The sequence below is a fragment of the Saccopteryx bilineata genome, chromosome 1, assembly GCF_036850765.1.
Source record: "Saccopteryx bilineata isolate mSacBil1 chromosome 1, mSacBil1_pri_phased_curated, whole genome shotgun sequence".
NCBI classification, from domain to species: domain Eukaryota; kingdom Metazoa; phylum Chordata; class Mammalia; order Chiroptera; family Emballonuridae; genus Saccopteryx; species Saccopteryx bilineata.
Genome location: NC_089490.1, coordinates 375,161,186 through 375,183,478, shown reverse-complemented (window position 1 = coordinate 375,183,478; position 22,293 = coordinate 375,161,186). Strand labels below are relative to the sequence as shown.

Genomic DNA, 22,293 nt, shown 5'->3' with positions numbered 1-22,293 from the left:
CTGTGCTAACAATTCCCATCTGCAAATGGTTATTTATTATGTGGCTATTTTTAGATTTTTTTTTTTGGATACATTTTTCACAGTAGCCTCTGGGTGCATTTTGCAGAGTTTAGTAATTAGCTTTCCCATTATAGCTTACACACAATATAGAATACAACGTAAACACAGGATGCATTCACATAGGTCAGCACATATTCACACACAAATAGGTAAGGATGCCTTTCATCCAGAATTTATCTGCTGAGATTATTAATTATTTCTTTAAAAATCAAGAATCTTAACATAAATCAAGGTGACACTTCTTTGTTCTGGGATTATAGTTTGTTGCTGGGCCATGCCTATGTGCCTAAAAGCTTTTCAGGAAGCTATGAAATGTTTATACTATGAAAATGATATTGTATGATATTAGCTGTGAAATATAGAACAAAAACCAACTGTAAAATATTACAAACTTTCAGTGTAACATTGTCTACTAGTCAGATGGAACTTTTGGCCAAATGAGTTTTAAAATCTGTATTTTCTGGGTTTTTTTTTCCTCATTCTTATTGTTAAAGATGGCTGCTGCTCACATGATGATGCTCTCACAAGATACAGCTAATTGCCTTTCATGCTTGGGAAGGGGCTTGGTTATACTAATCTGTGCTGAAGGAGTGCACTGTCCCACTGAAAAGTTTTAAAAAGAGAAGCTAGGAGGCCATTTTAGGGAGAGAACATGTTTCAGTGAAGGAGAGAGGCCACGTGGTGGCAGAGGAGGCAGGCAGCCAAGATGGAGGCCTGCAGAGAGAAGGAGATGGGGAACAAAGGTGAGTAAGGCTGGTGGGGCCTTTGATTCTAGGAAAACTGGAAAGATTCTCCTAGTTGTGGAACTGGAGGAACATGTGAGTAGGTTTTGGTGCCTCACATGTTTGTTTTACTTGTTGGCCGGTATGAGTCTAAGATGAAGGAAAATGTCCCACCAGTTCTTGGCTCTATTGTTTCATTACCATCTGCCTGAATCAAATTTGAACCTGCACGGACCAGGCAGCTATGATGGTGGCCGTGGCTACTGACTTTACAGAGCTCAATTGTAAAATAGTTCGCATAACTTCTAATGTAGAATATATAAGCATTTTAAATATACTAGATAGGACACTGAGAAGATCCTAGTAAAAATAGTATGGATTTTCCACATCTTCAGACCACTTGACATATTACTGGACTTGGCAATTAGTATCTTGGACTTGTGTTGGTCCCAGTTTAGATGAATAACTTCCCTTTGAAGGACATAGATGATTTGACCACTTAAGATAGTAACTTGGTGGCTTGGACTAAAAGAGCTAAGTAAATCATATTTCTTTTAGAAATTTTAAAGTTATCTAAAGAAACTTTAAATTAAAAGACCATCTTACAATGGGGCTATGTCAGCCATCATGGGGCCACATGCATGGACATATTATGGGAAAGCAGAGACTCATTGCTGAGAAAGACTATATATGACTAATTCTGTTTTTGCTCAATCTTGGTTCTTCACCTCTTTTCTGGACTCCCTGAAGGATCTGACAACATCCTTACCTTCAGCCCTTACCTTGCTGTATATGAGCTGGCTTGAAGTGCTTTCTATTACTTGCTACAAAAGAACCATTAAAGAAACAGAAGTTGTAACAGAAGACAGAACATCCCACCTTTTTTATTTTATTATTTAGTTATTTTTAATTTTTATTAATTTTAATAGAGTGACATCAATAAATCAGGGTACATATGTTCAAAGAAAACATGTCCAGATTATCTTGTCATTCAATTATGTTGCATTCCCATCACCCAAAGTCAGATTGTCCTCCGTCACCTTCTATCTAGTTTTCTTTGTGCCCCTTCCCTTCCCCCTTCCCCTTTGCCTCCCTCCCCGCCCCATAACCACCACACTCTTGTTCATGTCTTTTAGTCTCGTTTTTATGTCCCACCTGTGTATGGAATCATGCAGTTCTTAGTTTTTTCTGATTTACTTATTTTACTGCATATAATGTTATCAAGATCCAACCATTTTGTTGTAAATGATCCAATGCCATCATTTCTTATGGCTGAGTAGTATTCCATAGTGTATATGTACCACATCTTCTTTATCCAGTCATCTATTGAAGGGCTTTTTGGTTGTTTCCATGTCTTGGCCACTGTGAACAATGCTGCCATGAACATGGGGCTACATATATCTTTACATATCAATGTTTCTGAGTTTTGGGGGTATATACCCAGTAGAGGGATTGCTGGGTCATAAGGTAGTTCTATTTTCAGTTTTTTGAGGAACAATCATACTTTCTTCCATATGGTTGTACTACTTTACATTCCCACCAACAGTGAATGAGGGTTCCTTTTTCTCCACAGCCTCTTCAACATTTGCTATTATCTGTCTTGTTGATAATAGCTAATCTAACAGGTGTGAGGTGGTATCTCATTGCAGTTTTGATTTGCATTTCTCTAATAACTAATGAAGATGAGCATCTTTTCATATATCTGTTGGCCATCTGTATTTCTTCCTGGGAGAAGTGTCTGTTCATGTGCTCTTCCCATTTTTTTATTGGATTGTTTGTTTATTTGTTGTTGAGTTTTATGAGTTCTTTGTATATTTTGGATATTAGGCCCTTATCTGAACTGTTGTTTGAAAATGTCCCATTTAGTTGGCTGTCTGTTTATTTTGTTGTCAGTTTCTCTTGCTGAACAAAAACTTCTTAGTCTGATGTAGTCCCATTCGTTAATTTTTGCCTTCACTTCCCTGCCTTTGGAGTCAAATTCATAAAATGTTCTTTAAAACTGATAATGTAATATACCATAACAACAAAACAAAGAACAAAAACCACATGATCTTATCAATAGATGCAGAAAAGTCATTCGATAAAATACAACACAACTTTATGTTTAAGACACTCAACAAAATGGGTATAGAAGAAAAATATCTCAACATGATAAAGGCCATATATAATAAACCATCAGCTAACATCATATTAAATGGCATAAAACTGAAGGCTTTCCCCCTTAAATCAGGAACAAGACAGGTTTGTCCACTCTCTCCACTCTTATTTAACGTGGTGCTAGAAGTTCTAGCCAGAGCAATCAGACAAGATAAAGAAATAAAAGGCATCCATATCAGAAAAGAAGAAGTAAAGGTATCACTTTTTGCAGATGATATGATCCTATACATCGAAAACCCCAAAGACTCCACAAAAAGATTACTAGAAACAATAAGCCAATACAGTAAGGTCACAGGATACAAAATTAATATAGAAAAGTCCATAGCCTTTCTATATGCCAACAATGAAACATTAGAGAACACACTCAAAAAAAAAAACCCTTCAGGATTGCAACAACAACAACAAAATACCTAGGAATAAACATAACAAAGAATGTAAAGGACCTATATAACAAAAACTACAAAGCATTGTTAAGGGAAATTGAAAAAGATACAATGAGATGGAAAAATATTCCTTGTTCTTGGATAAGAAGAATAAATATAATCAAAATGGCCATATTACCCAAAGCAATATACAAATTTAATGCAATTCCCATCAAAATTCCAGTGACATTTTTTAAAGAAATGGAACAAAAAATCATCAGATTTATATGGAACTATAAAAAACCCCAAATAGCCAAAGCAATCATAAAGAAAAAGAATGAAGCTGGGAGCATTACAATACCTGACTTCAAACTGTATTATAGAGCCACGATAATCAAAACAGCATGGTATTGGCAGAAAAATAGACACTCAGACCAATGGAACAGAATAGAAAGTCCAGAAATAAAATCACATATATATGGTCTAATAATTTTTGATAAAGGGGCCAACAACATCCCACCTTTTGAGAGAACAGGCAAGACTAGAACAAGGAGAGGAATCTGGGAACTACATTTACAAATCAGGACACCTGGAGATAGCAATCATTATAGCCTTTTATGTAAATGTGGGTGGCATTCAGATGTAAAACTGTGAACCCTTCAGTCTGTTCAGGATAGGGGTTGGAAACTTATGGCTTCTGAGCCAGATGTGGCTCTTTTGATGGCTGCATCTGGCTCGCAGACAAATCTTTAATTTAAAAAAATAATAACGTTAAAAATATAAAACATTCTCATGTATTACAATCCATTCATTTCCTACTGCTCATGTTCATGGTTGTGGGTGGCTGGAGCCAATCACAGCTGTCCTCCTGGACAACACCAAATTTTTATTGGATAATGCCTAACGTACATGGGTGGTTGTATGGAATTACATTTTAAAATATGTGGCATTCATGGCTCTCTCAGCCAAAGAGATTCCCGACCCCTGGTCCAGGACGATCTCCCTTTCCCTAAGAGAACCCCCTCCTATCCCTTAGCCAGGCAATTTAAATTTAAAGAGTGACAAAGCTTGGGGCCTGACCTGTGGTGGCGCAGTGGATAAAGCGTTGACCTGGAAATGCTGAGGTCGCCGGTTCGAAACCCTGGGCTTGCCTGGTCAAGGCACATATGGGAGTTGATGCTTCCAGCTCCTCCCCCCGTCTCTCTCCTCTCTCTCTCCCTCTCTCTCTCCTCTCTCTCTCCTCTCTCTCTCCCTCTCTCTCCTCTCTCTAAAATGAATAAATAAAAATAATAAAAAAAGATTTAAAAAAAAAAAAAAAAAAAAGAGTGACAAAGCTTGGATAATTAACAATTAACATTTATGGTATTTAAAGCTGGTATACCAGGAGAACAGGATAACAACGAGGGGTTCTGTGATCTGTTCTGGTGAGGTGGTGCCCTGAGGGGTCTGGGAAAGGGGGATTACTCTGATATTTCAAAGGTAGGTTGTCATAAATGCAAAAAGACAATAGATTCAGTGAAGGTAAAGATTGACCATTGCTAAGAAAGATACTGGCCTAAGACAAGACTACCTGCCAGAACTGCCTTTTGATTAGGAAGTTTTCATTTCAGACCATCCTAATGTGGTTACTTTAGGTCTTTTTAGTGTGTGGTCCCTTGTTCATCCACATCTGCAATAACCTTGTTTATTTAATAGCTGGACCTGAGACAAAGAAAATTCTCAGTAAAATTTTGTGAATGAATGAACAATTAAAACTTTTCCAGCACCTCAAGCAATCCAAGGGTAATTGCTTTAGTCAAATGTTTAGTATCTTTTTCCCAAGGGCTGTTGTAATTAATCATTAGAATTCCACTGTAAATATAATGTTAAATTTGCTTTCAGGTGCAAACTTATATAAGCATTATTAAAGGGGTTCTTTTGAAAAGCCCTCTAAAGGAAACTGTGCCTTCCCATGCAGCCTCCAGTGATGTCAGCCTATGATTTTGTGCTTATGCAAAATAAGAGCAGATTTGTGAGGTCAACTGAGAAGTGAATTAGAGGGGCTTCTGGTGTATATACAATCTGACAGGTGATGCACTGTTCTCAGCAGCCACTGATGAGAAACCATGAGTTAGCATCCTTAATGACACTCATACTCTAGGCTTTGCTCGTTTTGGCTTTTCGTTCTAAAATACATCAGTCAGCCAATCCCCAGAACTGTGTTTCTATCTTTAGCCAGGAGTGGAGAAAAGTGAGCAAAGAGCAGAAATAATTTTGGTAGATTTTTAAACTGTGATCTGAACATAGTAGAAATGTATTCTACATAAAAACATTCTTCTTATAACTATGGTCATGATTTGGGGAAGCATGTACTGGACATGGTTTTTCCTATCACTTCTCCAAACCAGAAGGAATGCTGGTCTGATGAAGGAGAGGTAGTCAGGGCTGTGATGGTGCTGCCAGCCTGGAGGAGGCAGGTAAACATTTTTAGGCTGCACAGCAGAGGCCTGTGTAAACTGTGGTGATACTTGTCTTAGAGGGTAAAAGGTATAGGTCAAAGTCAAAACAGGGGAGAAGAAGAACGAACCAACTTCTAAAACAATAGAATTCAGCCTGTCTTATAACCACTAACCATATTTAAAGTGGCCTCAGAGAGCTGGGAAGACATTTTTGGCAGGAAGTATATCATGCCTCTTATTTTTATAAAATGGTCTGCATTTAGGTATAGGGGAAAGGTTCTTTGGCATAAACTATTAGGAGTTGTTACAGAAGGCATCGTGGAGGTAGTTTCTGTAAGAACTAAAACACCGTTCCGTACCCAAACCTTCCTTGATTCATTTCTGTCTCAAGTTTGCTCCTAATTGATTTTTGCCAGCAGACAATACTGTGGTTATTTCTTACCTGCACCCCAGTTGCTATTTCATTTTAAATGAGCCTCCACAACTGACCTGTTTTCTCACCACAGAGAGAGGGAAGGCAGAACAAAGAGCCAATAGCATGATTCTTTGTCATCTTGGTAGAGTGCATCTGACAGGGAGGGTCCCAACAGCAGTTTCACCCCATTGGTGTATTACTGCTCAAGGTGAAGTGCATTGCAAATCCAAGTTACTTAAATTAAGGAAGGGCCTTTTTAAAAAATTGATTTGCATATATAAAAACAAAATCTGATTATGGTTTGCCAACTCAATTTTACTCACTTAGCTTCTGAGATGAAGTCATAGATGGAGGAGGAAAAGATGCCACCCAGCCAGGAGGTCTGGGAATGCCTGTAATTCAGTCTTTCCAGTGGATGGCACAGCTGCTAATCTGGGTTTGCCCGAGGGAGTGTGTTATGTATGGGAACTACACCTGTCCTGAATGTGGAGGTGGGAAGAAAGGTTGAGTACCCATTCATGCACTGTTTTATCATAGAGCCTTGTTCACACTCTAGAGCAGGGGTCCCCAAACTATGGCCTGCGGGCCGCATGCGGCCCCCTGAGGCCATTTATCCGGCTCCCGCCGCACTTCCAGAAGAAGCACCTCTTTCATTGGTGGTCAGTGAGAGGAGCACATTGACCATCTCATTAGCCAAAGCAGGCCCATAGTTCCCATTGAAATACTGGTCAGTTTGTTGATTTAAATTTACTTGTTCTTTATTTTAAATATTGTATTTGTTCCCGTTTTGTTTTTTTACTTTAAAATAAGATATGTGAGTGTGCATAGGGATTGGTTCATAGCTTTTTTTTATATAGTTCGGCCCTCCAATGGTCTGAGGGACAGTGAACTGGCCCCCTGTGTGAAAAGTTTGGGGACCCCTGGTCTAGAGCATGACCGATTGCAGTCCACCATCACTCTTACCCTTTCCAATTCCATATGGTATCTTCTGCTTATTTTTGCTTCTTCTCATCTCTGTCATTCAGTCAATGAGAATTTGTCATGAGGCTCCGCCTACCTTGAGAAACTTTCCTTTCTATCCAAACTCAATTAAGTGCTGCTTCCCCCTGCTGTGTGTGTGACTTCTGTCAGACCCTTACCACATGAGTGCTTGACTCAGTTTTCACCCTCTAGACCAGGGATAGTCAACCTTTTTATACCTACTGCCCACTTTTGTATCTCTGTTAGTAGTAAAATTTTCTAACTGCCTACCAGTTCCACAGTAATGGTGATTTATAAAGTAGGGAAGTAAATTTACTTTATAAAATTTATAAAGCAGAGTTATAGCAAGTTAAAGCATATAATAATAATTACTTACCAAGTACTTTATGTCAGATTTTTGCTAAGTTTGGCAGAATACATCTTTATAAAACAACTTACTACAGTTAAATCTATCTTTTTATTTATACTTTGGTTGCTCCACTACCGCCCACCATGAAAGCTGGAACGCCAACTAGTGGGCGGTAGGGACCAGGTTGACTGCCACTGATCTAGACAGTGGGTGTCCGCCCAGGTAAACAGCAGCTGTTTTATTCTCTACTGTGCCTGTCACAGTGCTAAAATCAATCAGGAATCAAACAAGTGGTCAGTCTTTCTCTCCAGGTGTTGGGCAAATGACTTTGTAAAATTCGTATTTTTTGAGTTTGCTCACTTTTTTTTTAATTCATTTTAGAGAGGAGAGGGAGAGACACACAGAGAGAGAGAGAGAGAGAGAGAGAGAGAGAGAGGAGAGACAGAGAAAGAGAAGGGGGGGATCTGGAAGCATCAACTCCCATATGTGCCTTGACCAGGCAAGCCCAGGGTTTTGAACCAGCGACCTCAACATTTCCAGGTCGATGCTTTATCCATTGTGCCACTACAGGTCAGGCGAGTTTGCTTACTTTTAGTGTTAAAAAATGGTGCTGGGCAGCTCCAGGTATGTGACCTGTGAAATTGCTAATTACCTTCCTGCTTAGGAAGGGTCATTGTTATGCTGATGTTTGCTGGAGGAGAGGTTTTCCTGCCAGAAAAGTTATAAAAAGAAGGAAAAGAAGAGGAGGAGGAAGAGAGAAGAAGTCATGTTGGTAGGGAAAGAAAGAAAGTTTGTGCAGAAAGAAGGGAGAAGGTGTACAGATGGGGAACCAGAGGTTAGGGGCTTTTGCGAGCTTTGCTGGGACTGTTGGGGCCTTTGATTCTAGGAGAAACCAGAGAAGATTCTCCTGGTTGTGGAACTGGAGAATGTGTCAGTGGCTTTGTGAAGTCTGACTAAATGAAGAGGGAAGTATTTTCTCTGTGTGTTTGCTCGTCGGCTGGTGCGAGACTTGAATAAAGGAATGACCCACCATTTTTTGGCTCTACTGTTTCTTTACCATCTGCCTGAATCTAATGGGAACCTGCATGCGAATGGCCGTGACTGCTGGACATACACCCGGGTTGATGTTTTCTTGCTTTAATAAGAAGCAAATGCACTTTTCTGAGGTCTTAAGACTTGACCAGTACTTGTATGCATAAGACGAAATGGAAAGTGGTGGCAAGCAGTTATTGAAAAATCCATGTACAAGCCTGACCAGGTGGTGCAGCAGACAGAGCATTTGCCTGGGATGCTGAGGATCTGGGTTTGAAGCCCTGAGGTCACCGGCCTGAGGGCAGGTTTGTCTGGCTTGAGCATGGGTTCTCCAGCTTGAGCGCAATTGTTGGCTTGAGCATGAGATCATAGACATGAACCCATGGTCACTGGCTTGAGCCCAAAGGTCACTGGCTTGAAGCCCAAAGTCTCTGGCTTGAGCCCAAGGTTGCTGGCTTGAGCTAAAGCATCACTGGTTTGGCTGGAGCCCCACGGTCAAGGCACATATGAGACAGCAATCAATGAACAACTAAGATGCCACAAGGAAGAATTGATGCTTCTCATTTCTCTCTCACTTCCTGTCTGTCTGTCCCCCACCCCCTGCTATCTTGCCAAAAATAAGGAAAGAAGAAGAGAAAAATCTATGTACAAGAAAAAAACTAGCTGAATAACTCACATTTATAAGGAAATATGGGCTGCTCAGAACAACTGCATCCATAAATTTGGGATGGAGATGAATGGAATCCAGTTCCCCAGGATCCTCACCTTCACATCCCTTTAGCACTTTAAAAAGTCAGATAGTTGAGAGACTGACATAAGTATGAAAAAAAGTGATCTTCCTGTAGGGTTCTCTCGACACAAGCACTGAGCTTTGTTGGCAAACAGAACCTTCTTTCATTATTCATTCATTTTACTACATTCTTATCAAGTGCCTACTCTGGGTCAGTCATGGCACTGGTTGCTTGGGATACAGTGCTTGTTTTCAAGGAGGTGTCACAGTTTTCTTGGGAGGACAGAGGAGGAATAAACAGAACATTGCAATTCACTGGGGACCATGGTCCCCAAAGAGAACAGAAGCATTTAGAATGGACTTAGTTTGTATCCCATAGGGCCTCCTATGTTCTTTGCAGAAAGGAAGACCTGTTGCCCTTTGCCCATTTCTATATAAACAAAGGCTTCATGGCACAGTCTGGGACACGTGTACCTCCGCTGAGAGAATGCAAAGCCAGGGAGAAACTGTTTGTGGTATAGGTATATTTGGGATAGACTGGCTAAAGAATTTTGACCAGTTGATGACTAAGGCAAGACAATAATTCAGTGCTCTCCAAAAAAAATAGAGTTTTGGGATTGAGACAAGGTAGATTTTTGTTGGACACGAGCAAAGTTTTGTTGGTCACAAGCAAAGATTGTGGGTTTCTAGGAATCCTTAAAGAATTTCAGAGGGAGAAGTGGAATGTTTCTTGTTTGCTTTATAATTATTTAAAAGGGCAAAGAGGTGTGTGTGTGTGTGTGTGTGTGTGAGAGAGAGAGAGAGAGAGAGAGAGAGAGAGAGAGAGAGAGAGAGATGGGACAGAGGGAGGGAGACTGAGGGTAGAGCACACTCTTCTCAATTGGATCCCACCTATCATTTAGGCTCCAGTCACTCATGGTCCACCCCAGCGCCATGGGCCCATGTATTTCCATGGTAGCTGCTCCAATCCTCACCATTTTCTAGCCACATCTCTACTTTCCTTGTTAGTCCATTTTTGCTTCTCCCAAGACAGGTCTTTCTGCATTCATCCCCTTGTCGGTAATCTGTCTGTGCTACTTCATCTGATGCAGCCACTAGTTTATGAGAACAAGTTGGCATAGACCACATGGTTTTATCATCGCTAGCATGGGATCTGTCCACATTGCAGAGTCAGATGTTTAAGTTCCAGTTCTCTACATAACTAGCTATAGAACGGTGGGGCTAACTAGTTAACCATTGTAAGCCTACTGCATGAAGTGTTTAGTTATTCAGATAAAATTAAACAACATGCATGCAAAGAACTCAGCGCAGAGCTGGGTACAAGGAGGACACTCAGTGGATGTTACCTGCCTTGATCAAGTTCTCCATAACTATTTGTTGTACTTGAATATCTCCCTAAGACTGGTTTTTCCTCAGTTACGGTTGATCGTATCCTTCCTGTGCTTCAGTAACTCAAATTTTTGATATGTAAGAAGTGCAAGTATATATCAAGTCCTCAGGCAAGAAAGCATAATTCATAAAGTTTTAACACGATCCCGTTAAAATGTTCAGGCTTCAATATAACTGTCATCCTTTGGACATCATTCCATCTGTTTTCATCTTCCTGAAAGCATTCCACAGATGCTCCAGACTGATTTCACAAATTGCTTTGGGAATCCAGTTGCAAGATCCTGTGCCCTCAGCCCTGCCTTCTACCATCCCAAGAAACATTGTTCTGATGAGACAACCAGAAACTCAGTTGTCTGCTTTTGATGTATACGAAACTGCACAGTGACACCATGGCTCCATGGAGCTGTAGAGAGTTTGGTTTAGTGCATGTGATAATTTTTCCTTTTGCAGAAATCTGTCCTCCTTGCTTGCTGGAATGAACAATAGGGATGGATGAATTGAGGCAAAGAGTCTCCCACTCTCTAGAGCCCACGTGGAGGCACTGTCTCTCAGTCCCCCAACTGTGATCAAGGCCAGGGGATCCCAATCACAAGTACATTTATTAAGGACAAAAGTTCAACCTGAACTTGCTAGATGAGGAAAACCAGGGTTGCACCTCAGGTTGTCCCTTCCTTCCTTCCTTCCTTCCTTCCTTCCTTCCTTCCTTCCTTCCTTCCTTCCTTCCTTCCCCTACCTTCCTCCTTTTCCTTCTTTCTTTTTCCTTCCTTCCTTCCTTTTCCTTCCTTCCTTCCCCTTCCTTCCTCCTTTTCCTTCTTTCTTTTTCCTTCCTTCTTTCCTTCCTTCCTTCCTTCCTTCCTTCCTTCCTTCCTTCCTTCCTTCCTTCCTTCCCCTTCTTTCCTCCCTTCCTCCCTCCCTCCCTCCCTCCCTCCCTCCCTCCCTCCCTCCCTCCCTTTCTTCCTCCCTCCCTCCCTCCCTCCCTCCTTCCTTCCTCCATCTCTTTGTTTTCTTTTTACTGGTTACAATGAGAATATTTTAGCTATTTAATTTAAAAAATCAAACAGCAAGTAAAAGCAGTCTTCCAGGTGTCCTTCATGGAGCCAGCAGCGGTTAGGTGAGTGAGCACAGGGCATATCTATAATTCAGCTCGGGAATATTTCTCTTAATAATTAATCAAGCGCCACAAAAGGAGGAGGCCCAATAAGGCCCTCGAACAAAGCTGCCAGCTGAGAACCACAGTGTCCTCTTCGGTGCCAACTGGCCCGCCCAAGGTCGGATTTTCTTCAGCAGTCCAGGCTGGTGCCACCAGCGCTCGCTGGGGAGTGAGGGGAGGTGCGGAGGCTCGGTCACCACCTGAGCTTCTGGTGATGTGTCTGTAAACTCGCACTTCCCACCGCTATCCTTCCTTTTGGTGTATTTGTGGGAATTGCAAATTTACATCCATGTCCAGGAGCATGTCACGAACCTAGTAAACAAACTAGGAGACCATCCAGGGGTTAGGACGGCGCTGTGGGCGCACTCTCTTGCCCATGGCGAGGCTGGGGGTGCAGTACGGTTTTTGTTGTTGAAGGGGGGTAAGTGGTGATACAGATCCGACCACCACGGTGGAAACCAACAGATAAGAGATCTCCCGGGATCTAAATCTCTGGCCGAGTCATTTTTCTTTTTGCAGCAACAGGTTCGCGGAGACCGCCTCCCCTTCTTCCCAAGCCTGCCGGCCCCAAGCCGGACTGGCAACCCGCTCAGAGCACTCGATTTTCTCACCCTCGGACTTGTGACTCCCGCGCCCACCCTCAGCTCGGGCCTGATTCTAATTTCTGCAACCCACCCCTCTGCGGGGAACACACACCAAGTCCTTCTGCCCTGCGCCCGGGAGGCCGGAGCCGCGACTGGAGGCGGACGAACTCTGGGCGAGGGAGGCGGACACCGTGGGCTCTGGGCACACTCGCAGGTGACGCGAGGGCCCCAGGCCCGCGGCCCCGCCAGAGAGGCCCCCATGTCCCCAAACCCACAAACCCATTATGGCGTGGGAGTTCCAGGGGAACTGTAGAGACAGCGGGACAGGGAAAGAAGACACCCCGAAGCACTCGATTGTCAAGGCTGGACTTCCCGTCGAGGTCACCCTCCCGCAATCTCTGTTGGAGCTCCAGCTCTGCCGTCGGGACCCACATTTCAGCTCCAAAGGGGACATCTCTCCCTCCGGGATTAGCTCTCCGCTGCCGGGGGCGACAGCCAGGGACTCTTGGAACGGTTCCCAGTCGTTCCCCCGAGCCTCGGCATCTGGGGGCCTGACCGGGGGGGGGGGGGCAGTCTCGGCGTCGTGACTGCGCCCGCCCCGCCGCGCGGGAGGCGCCCCGGGCGCCCACCGCGAACGCCACACCCTCGGCCCGGCCCTGGCCCCGCCCCCGGCCAGCGCGCGTTCCAGGCCAGGGGAGGCGTGTGCTGCTTCTGCAGCCAGCGCCGGAGGGAGAGCGATGCGTGTTGGAGGAGGAATTCGGGCTTAACAAGTGATCGCTGCTGTCTAGGATTTTGTTCTTTTTCTGGGGAACCTTGACGTCCTTTCCCAGTCGAGCCCTCCTGTGCTGAACTCTGGAGGAACCAGGAGTCTTGGGGGGGTCTTCTGTGGGGCAGCCCCGATCTCCACACCTGGGCTCCAGCAGCGAAGACTGTGCCCCAGGCAACAGAACTTGTTCCGTGGATGTATTGGAGCCTCCACCTGCCACACAGGCGTGATTCTTTCCACCCCCAAGATCATTCTTCCCCTCCTCCAGCTGTTGCAGCTTGAGGGGGGAAAAATCAAAACCAACCGGGGGATTGTCTTTATTTTTATTTCGCACCCCTGGGAACGGTAAGTATGATGCCTCTCTTTTCTTCCCCTCTTCTCATTTGGCTGTTAAGAAACAGTGGACATTTGAGGGACAAATAATATCGGGTATGTGACAGAAGGGCATGAATGGAAGGCGGTTTAAAAATAAACCAGGAGGTGGGAGAAGGGAGGTGCAGATGCTGCGCGGAGCTCCGGGGGGCCAACAGTTGTTATTTTCCCAACCCCAGGGATGGGGTGCATGCGCCCTGCTTACTGTGCCCGAGCGGGAACCTAGGACTGGAGGCGAGGGCGCGATTAAAGATGTCGTTTCCCAACGAGGTGGGGTTTAGATTTAGCATCGTTTTGCCTCATCCCAGACTCACCGGTTCCGTCCCTTTGGGAACAGCTGGTGAACGGGTTTGAATTGCTGCCTCTCCCATCATTTGGATTTGTGTGCATTTTTTTCTGAGCATTTGAGCAACACATAAGGACTGTATAAATGGCGTGCGTTGAAGTGTATATTTCTCACGGTTGTTAGCCTTTCTGATTCTCTCAATCTCTCGCTCCTCTCTTTCTGTGATAAGGTTCAGGTACCACCCTAAGACAGTTGGTGGAAATTAGCGCTGAGAAATGAAAACAGCCTTGTTGTTGGGGGTGGAAGGAGGTGGGGAGGATGCAAGGCTGTTGTTTGGGGGAAAGGGACTCAGGGAATTGGTAATCTGCAAAATCCTATTAATTTGATGGTGTTAAAGAGGAAGGGAAATTTCTCTGCAAAAGGTCTCCCCCATAAAGGCTCCTGGGAGTTGTCTTGAATAGATTCTTCTACCATGAATACATTGAGAAGGAAGAGATTTTTAAACCAGTCTGATTTGTTGGGTGAAATAATTTTCTTCTTCTTCTTCTTTTTTCTTTCCTACCCCCTCCCACTCCTCCTCCTTTGTTTTTCTTTTTTCCTTTCTTTAAGATTAGGGATAGTGGGGTGGCTGGTAGGCAATGAAGAAGGTAATTTGCTTTTTGTAGACTAGGGGAGTTAGAGAAACCAAAACCAGCAAACATAAATGAATAAATAAGAAATTATTTGGTGTAGAACAGAAAAAAAAAAAAAAAACAGGACAGATCTAGGTCTCCTGCAGAATTGATGGTGAATTAGAAGACCCACTAATTCATGACCTTCTGGGAGTCAGCTGGACGGAAGAGGGGGTGTATGTAGTGTACAAATTTATAGGCACTTTGGTTATACTGGGGCTTTATTTAAATAGTGTATTTTAACTGCTTTGAGGGAGTTGAGGAAATAATTGAGCAAACTCTCAAGCTACTTGGCCTGTGAAAGAATTTAAAGGATGTCAGCCTGACCCTCAACAGGGAAAACAGATTTAGAGATCTTCTGAGGGAAAACGATTCAGAGTATGAGACAATGTTAGGAGTCAGGCAAAGGAAGAGAGGTATCATTCAAAACATCTTCACAGGTGTATTTTCTAGGTTTTACATCCCAATCTCAAGTGTCACCTGTTACCTAGGAGAATATATATAATTAGGAAGGGATATACTTTTTGCCACTTCCTTGCTTGTCACTTTATAAAACTCAGTGTGCTTAAGTTTCTGGGCTGACCCGACTCAGCGTGAAGCAAGCAGCAGGTGGTCAGGAGCTAAATCCCGTTAATGGCTCCAGAAAGTCATTTTTCTTATGCTCCCCGAGTGCTTCCAGTAATAGAAGCTAGTAGATGCCCTGAATTCAAACTGTCATGACCCTTTCCAATTCTCTGGGCCACTCTACTGCCTTCTTGAAGGTCCTGTTGGGCAGAGTCAATAGCAGAAGCAAGAGTAGAACATGGGGGCAGGAGCTTTTACAGGTCATGGTGGAGGAGATACATTAGGTTGACCTAAGGAGAGCTAAACTAAGGAAGAAGAAAAGAAAGGCCAGGAATGCCAAGTGAGAGTGGGAAAGAGCAAGCTGCAAAGAAGATGTGATCAGGGAGTGGGAGATTGGAAATAAAGACGGGTGAAGAGGGAGAGAGGAGGGGGAGTTGGGGGATGGGAGCTATGGATTAAATGAAAGTTATAGGCTGAAAACAAAGTCCACATAACCCGGGATTGAAAACAGAAGGAGCTAGTCCCTTGAGAAGAGTGTAGGAGGAAGCGCTGAGATGAACGTGGAGGAACTGCTAGGAGAGAAAATGATTATTAGAGACGTGGAAACTAGGATTAGCTCTTAGGCTGTGGGTGGTAAGAAGTGTTCTCCAATCTGGGGAACAGAAAATAATAACAGGGACATGCTTCAGGGCATCAGGAAGTGCCAATTTAATACAGACCATTGGTGTGTCTCAAAATGTCCTGGGTGTCCTCACGTTCTGTCCTTCCCCTACTTCAGACAGTGGTAAAGAGACATACACATTTGGGGGTGAGTAGACAGATGATAAAAGCTTAGGTTACTCTCATGTTATTAATAAATACCAGAGTTTGTTACTCATTATATACAAGTCAATGTGCTATTCTATCAACATCCACTATCTCATTTAATCCTTACCAAGATGGGATGGGGAGGTTGCATTATCTACAGTTTGTTGATGAGGTAATGGAAGCTTTTTCAAGTTCTGGAACCTGGATGAAAGAATGTTGTTGTTTTTTTCTGACTTTTCTAATCCCAGATCAAGATAGAGAGGGTGGAAGGACTCTAAATTCAGAAATATTTTATGAGTGAATTTTTTTTTAAAGCATGCTTAAGATCAATGGATGATGCAAACAGCTATACAGTGACAGCATTATTATGGAATGATGAGAGTGACATGAAAATAGACTGAGCTGAAATAATATCCAATGAAGAAGGAAAGAAGGATGTTTAGTGAGAAGGAGATTTAGCAACCTGCCTCACATTCCTTGGAAATTTATGGTTGCTTACTGCTTTATCCAGTTTGCTCGAGGACAAGAGAAAGTGTATGTGGCAGAAACGCTCAGTTTGCTTTTTATGATTTGATTCTTCTTTTTATTTTTTTCTATGCTTATTTTCCTTCCTTTTTCAGGTGAAGTGCGTCTTCTGCATGATTTTAGCTGAAGGATGCTCTGCATTTCCTTGATTTCTATGGAGACCTCAGAGCTGGGTTTGCCCCCGCTGGCTGACACCTCATCTTGTACCTTCTCTACCTCCCAAGGTCTTTGCCTCTTTCGTTAGCTTGGCATTGCCCCTGGGTCCAGGAAGCCTGTGATGAACCTAAGGGGAGAGCCTGGAGAATCATCCGGATAGGTCTGAACAGTGATGGCTGAATATACTTCACGTCTCATGTTAACATGGGTCAAGCTGTCACTGGAAGGCAAGTGCTAAGACTAAAGGCTGATTTGCATTTTATTTAAATTTGGTGGACTGAGCTTTGGACCGTTTCCATGGCAAAAAAATATATTCCATTTTCTAGGCACAACTGTGGGCTGTCATAGACTTGTGGCCTTTGAACCTTGCAGCGTCACCAACCCATCCTTGACGTAGTTCCACATTTGAACATCCACACCCAAACAGGAGTTTGGGAGATCCCAGCATTACCTGTCTTAGGCTTGAAAGTGCTAGGCCGTTTATCTAGACCAGCCAAGCTCGGGAGAGCAATGCTGAATCCCTGGGAAGCCAGAGCATGGGCCGTGCTGATTTAAAAACAGAAAATGCAAAGCTGGACTGAAAATATCCTTAGTCTTCCCAGCAATCTGCTGAAGGCTTCCAAACTTACCTTCATTTGGTGAGACAAGAAGCTGCCCTATTTTTCTTCCTTCTTCTACAACTGGAACCAGCCATTTCCAAAAAAACACCACCATGGAGGTTGCAATGGTGAGTGCGGAGAGCTCAGGGTGCAACAGTCACATGCCTTATGGTTACGCGGCGCAGGCCCGGGCCCGGGAGCGCGAGAGGCTGGCTCAGTCCCGGGCTGCGGCCGCAGCAGCTGTCGCTGCAGCCACGGCCGCCGTGGAGGGCAGCGGGGGCTCCCACCACCACCACTCATCCCGTGGGGCCTGCACCGCCCATGACCCGCAGAGCAGCCGGCGCAGCCGCCGGAAGAGGCGCCAGCAGCACGAGCGCAAGAAAGGCCACCACCGCCAGAGCAGCTTCCCGCACTGCGCCGACCTGACGCCCAGCGGCTCGGAAGAGAAGATCCTGCGCGAGCTGAGCGAGGAAGAGGAGGAGGAGGAGGAGGAGGACGAAGAGGAGGAGGAGGAGGAGGGGAGGTGTTACTACAGTGACGACGAGCACGGGGACGAGTGCTCCTACACCGACCTGCTGCCGCAGGACGACGGGGGCGCCGGGGGCTACAGCGCCGTCCGCTACAGCGACTGCTGCGAGCGCGTGGTCATCAACGTGTCCGGCCTCCGCTTCGAGACCCAGATGAAGACCCTGGCCCAGTTCCCCGAGACTTTGCTGGGGGACCCCGAGAAGAGGACTCAGTACTTTGACCCTTTGCGCAACGAGTACTTTTTCGACAGGAACAGGCCCAGCTTTGATGCCATCTTGTATTACTACCAGTCGGGAGGCCGCCTGAAGAGGCCGGTCAACGTGCCCTTTGACATCTTCACGGAGGAGGTCAAGTTCTACCAGCTGGGCGAGGAGGCCTTGCTCAAGTTCCGGGAGGACGAGGGCTTCGTGAGGGAGGAGGAGGACAGGGCCTTGCCGGAGAACGAGTTCAAAAAGCAGATCTGGCTCCTCTTTGAGTATCCGGAGAGCTCCACTCCAGCGAGGGGCATCGCCATCGTCTCCGTCCTGGTCATCTTGATCTCCATCGTTATTTTCTGCTTGGAAACCTTGCCCGAGTTTAGGGACGACAGGGATTTCATCATGGCTCTGAGCACGGGTGGGCACGGGGGGTTGTTGAATGACACCTCGGCGCCCTACCCGGAGAACCCAGGGCACACGATATTCAACGACCCCTTCTTCATCGTGGAGACAGTCTGCATTGTTTGGTTTTCCTTTGAGTTTGTGGTTCGCTGCTTTGCTTGCCCCAGCCAAGCCCTCTTCTTCAAAAACATCATGAACATCATTGACATTGTCTCCATTTTGCCTTATTTCATCACCTTGGGCACTGACCTGGCCCAGCAGCAGGGGGGTGGCAACGGGCAGCAGCAGCAGGCCATGTCCTTTGCCATCCTCAGGATCATTCGTTTGGTCCGCGTGTTCCGGATCTTCAAGCTCTCCAGGCACTCCAAAGGCCTGCAGATCCTGGGCCACACACTGCGAGCCAGCATGCGGGAACTGGGCCTTCTGATCTTCTTCCTCTTCATCGGGGTCATCCTCTTTTCCAGCGCGGTTTATTTCGCGGAGGCTGATGAACGTGCCACCCATTTCCAGAGCATCCCAGATGCATTTTGGTGGGCCGTGGTCACAATGACAACTGTGGGCTATGGGGACATGAGGCCCATCACTGTGGGGGGCAAAATTGTGGGGTCCCTGTGTGCCATTGCAGGTGTCTTAACCATTGCTTTGCCAGTGCCAGTGATTGTCTCTAACTTTAACTATTTCTACCACAGAGAGACTGAAAATGAGGAACAGACGCAGCTGACACAGAATGCAGTCAGTTGCCCGTACCTCCCCTCTAATTTGCTGAAGAAATTTCGGAGCTCTACGTCTTCCTCTTTGGGAGACAAGTCAGAGTATCTGGAGATGGAAGAAGGAGTTAAAGAATCTCTCTGTGCAAAAGAGAGGTGTCAGGGAAAGGGGGATGACAGTGAGACAGACAAAAACAACTGCTCTAATGCAAAGGCTGTGGAGACAGATGTGTGAGGCTCCTTCTCCATTGGCCACTGCCCCCTTGCCCCCAACCCTGGCACCTCCAAATATATTTATGCATAGAGAGTGCAGTTATGACAATGAAATATGCAAATGAATCCAACGCATACAGTAGTACACCATTTAATGGTTATACGTGGCATAATTGTTACTAAACTTGTATTACATATCAAATAAATGATGCATCTTGGAGATGAGGGAGGCTTAAATAGGAGCAAATCAATCTTTATATTTTTTATTAGAATGCAAGAATTTTGCACATTAACTGGGAAAGATATTACAAGTAAAAATGGTTCCATGGAGAGAATGTGTGTGTTTGTGTGTGTGTGCTGCGTGTGTGTGTGTACGTGTAAGTAAATTGTCAATGTTGTTAGTAATCGTGCAGTGATGGGAAAAGTTGGCATTTTGAAGTATTTACTATGTAAGAACTAATGAATTTGAATAGTCATTTATCAGTGCTTTAATAGCATCTCGTGTCTTTGGATTCTATAGTTGTTTTTTAAAAACTGTAAGAATTACTGTGTAGAAGAAAAAAAGTGAATTATTTAATAGAATATAGGTCACAATTTTACCTTGGATTTAATTAAAGTTTATTTTTAACTGGAAATTAACTTTTAAAAAGGCTGCAGGGGCCTTTAGAAATCGATTATATTTTATTATTAATTTTGGGAAGATATGAGAGCAAATACCTAACAATATGGAAGAAGTGACATCGGAGAAAATATAACACGTTTCGTTCACAGATACCAGGACTGGAATGATTTTTTTTCTTTGCACTACTTCCTATACTGGAGATGGAGAGAGACTTCATACTGTGAATGTTTACTAATGTAACAGTTCAATGACAATCATTGGAACAATGATTTCTTAGTCTTATTTTTATTGTTCTCTTCTTTTCTTTGTGTGAGACTAAAGGCCATGCCCTTAACAGCACAAGATTCCTCTCTTTTGAAATCTAAATAACTGATCTGCAAAGGGGCCTATGATGTCAAATTTAGCAACTGAATCCTTTGAAAAATGGTCTGTGACAATGATGCTTCTGAAACCATCCTATTTTAAATATTCTTCTGCCTTTCAATCCAGAATGATTTAACCAAAGCTAATGCATGCACTGAAGGAATTCTTGACGAAATAAGATGCCCGGCAGCTCCAGCGATTATGGCTTAAGAGCTTTCTATTAAATGTGCAACAGAAATGCTAGATTGATTAAATTGATTTCTTTGTGCAGCTACCTGTGAGCTGAATGTGGGGATTCACCTCAGAATTTGGTGTCCTATTTGCTAAAGTTGGTATGAGAAAGAATTGTGTCAAAACAGTTGATTTCAACATTACCACCATTATTGAATTCATCAAAGGAGTTTTGGACACATATAAGTTTAACTTATGACAAAGTATTCTAGAGTGGGTGGTAACAGCTAGTGATTAGACTGGCACTATTCGGTGTTGTTAAGATATAGGTTAGCAAACTCAGAATACATAATAGGCCTTATTCTCTCCAATGTTTCTGCAACTTCTCTTTATAAAAGGGTTCTTTTGAGGTTTGGGGAAAAATGATACTGTGCAGGGTATCTCAGTACGTAACGAACTCTGACAACTGTGAACTTTGAAAAAAAAAAAAGCCTTAGAATGGCTTTTCTCAAACTTTTTAATCCCAGACCATCATTTGACAATAATATAAGATTTACCCTCTTTTAATGATATTTGAAATTCAAAGTAAATCCAATGTTAGCTTTAAAAGCAAAGCTACTTCCTTCTCCCCATCCCTTCCCCACCACTTGCCTGTTGAGAGTACCTGGGAGAATGAGGAACAGCAAGCAGAGGAAGTGATTGAATGTGTAGACTGCAGATCTCTAGCTGACAATACAGAGTGACAAAACAAGGACATGCTGTCTTGTAACAAGACTGCAAGGATGCCATATAATACATTTTGGATTAGGAGCAAAAATGAAACACATTAGATTAGATTAGCCCTAAGGCTGTGTAGATGTGTCACCATTCTTTTGAAAAAGTCGCTCTCTTAATCTCTGCACCTCAGTTTCCTCAAGAGTGAAAAAGAAGTCACGTAAAGCATTTGTTGCATCAGTTATGGAAAAGCAAATGAGAACACGGGAGAACTCTGAAATAAATTCTGTACAAATGCCTGACTTTATGTCTGACTTGCTTCATCTTCCTCTAGGAGGAAAGAGATGTACAACCCATGAGTTACATCTGGTTTATTAGGATGTTGTGAAAATTATGAGTAATTTCTTTAATTAGGGGCTTCTTACAAGAAGTTGATTTGCAGACACACAAGATAGCCTACCATTAAATAACTGTTGTAGTTTCTTCTTTTGGAGGAAGATTCCAGGCAGGTCATAGTATAAAAGTTGATCCTGTGTACAGGGTACCCTGTCTCTTTTGCTGCACGTAACTAACTAGGTCAGATTATATTGTAAAATAGTGTAAATGCATGCTCTCCAGCATTGGGTATTTACCAAACATTCTATAATAGCAACAGCAATGGCTTGGCGATGTTTGGAAGGGAAAATGTATTGCAATCATTGTTTCTACAACTGAAAAGTTCTATTACATTTAATTAACCTGCTTTATAATTTACATTTCTGAGAATCCAAAAATATAGTCATTGGGGGATCCTGGGTTTTTCCTTTGTCTTGCATGGTTTTCTTAAGGGTAACAAAGTGAAGAAGTTGGATAGTCATGGGCTTTCAAACAAAATATGTATTTTTTCCTTCGAGATGCATTAATTTCAGGATGCCTGGATCTTGATTCCACCCCAAGAAGGAAGCGTTTAAGCCCTCAAGACTTGAACAAGGGCACATCTGTATAGAACCTTTCTCCTATGGAGAATGTGTGAAGGTAGAATCCTCAGTACAATTAAGAACTTATAACATTTTTCCAGGTCAAAGCTAGGCAAAATGCACTAGCAATATTTGTGACAATTTTAACTGAGAAATATGCTTCTGGGGCTATTTGTAACTAATATAGACAACTTCATCTTCTTAGAGGCCACCGTGCATGCTTGGTTGTAAGCTAGAAAAGAAATGACCCATTTAGTGATTTGAATTCTTGAGATCTGGGATCCTTTAATTGCTTTTCAGATGAT

The 22,293-nt window shown here is 43.5% G+C and overlaps 1 protein-coding gene across 1 annotated transcript; it reads left to right on the top strand.

Moving 5' to 3' along the window:
- The first annotated feature begins 13,152 nt into the window (after positions 1-13,152).
- KCNA4 (potassium voltage-gated channel subfamily A member 4) lies at positions 13,153-20,294 on the top strand. Its single transcript, XM_066251171.1, has 2 exons — positions 13,153-13,480; positions 16,456-20,294. Exon 2 carries the CDS (start codon positions 17,229-17,231, stop codon positions 19,182-19,184), a length of 1,956 nt encoding a protein of 651 aa, XP_066107268.1. The 5' UTR covers positions 13,153-13,480; positions 16,456-17,228; the 3' UTR covers positions 19,185-20,294.
- Positions 20,295-22,293: the final 1,999 nt, after the last annotated feature.

Bases quoted from the DNA above. Each gene is read 5' to 3' on its own strand.
- KCNA4 (XM_066251171.1), top strand. From the start codon at position 17,229: ATGGAGGTTGCAATGGTGAGTGCGGAGAGCTCAGGGTGCAACAGTCAC.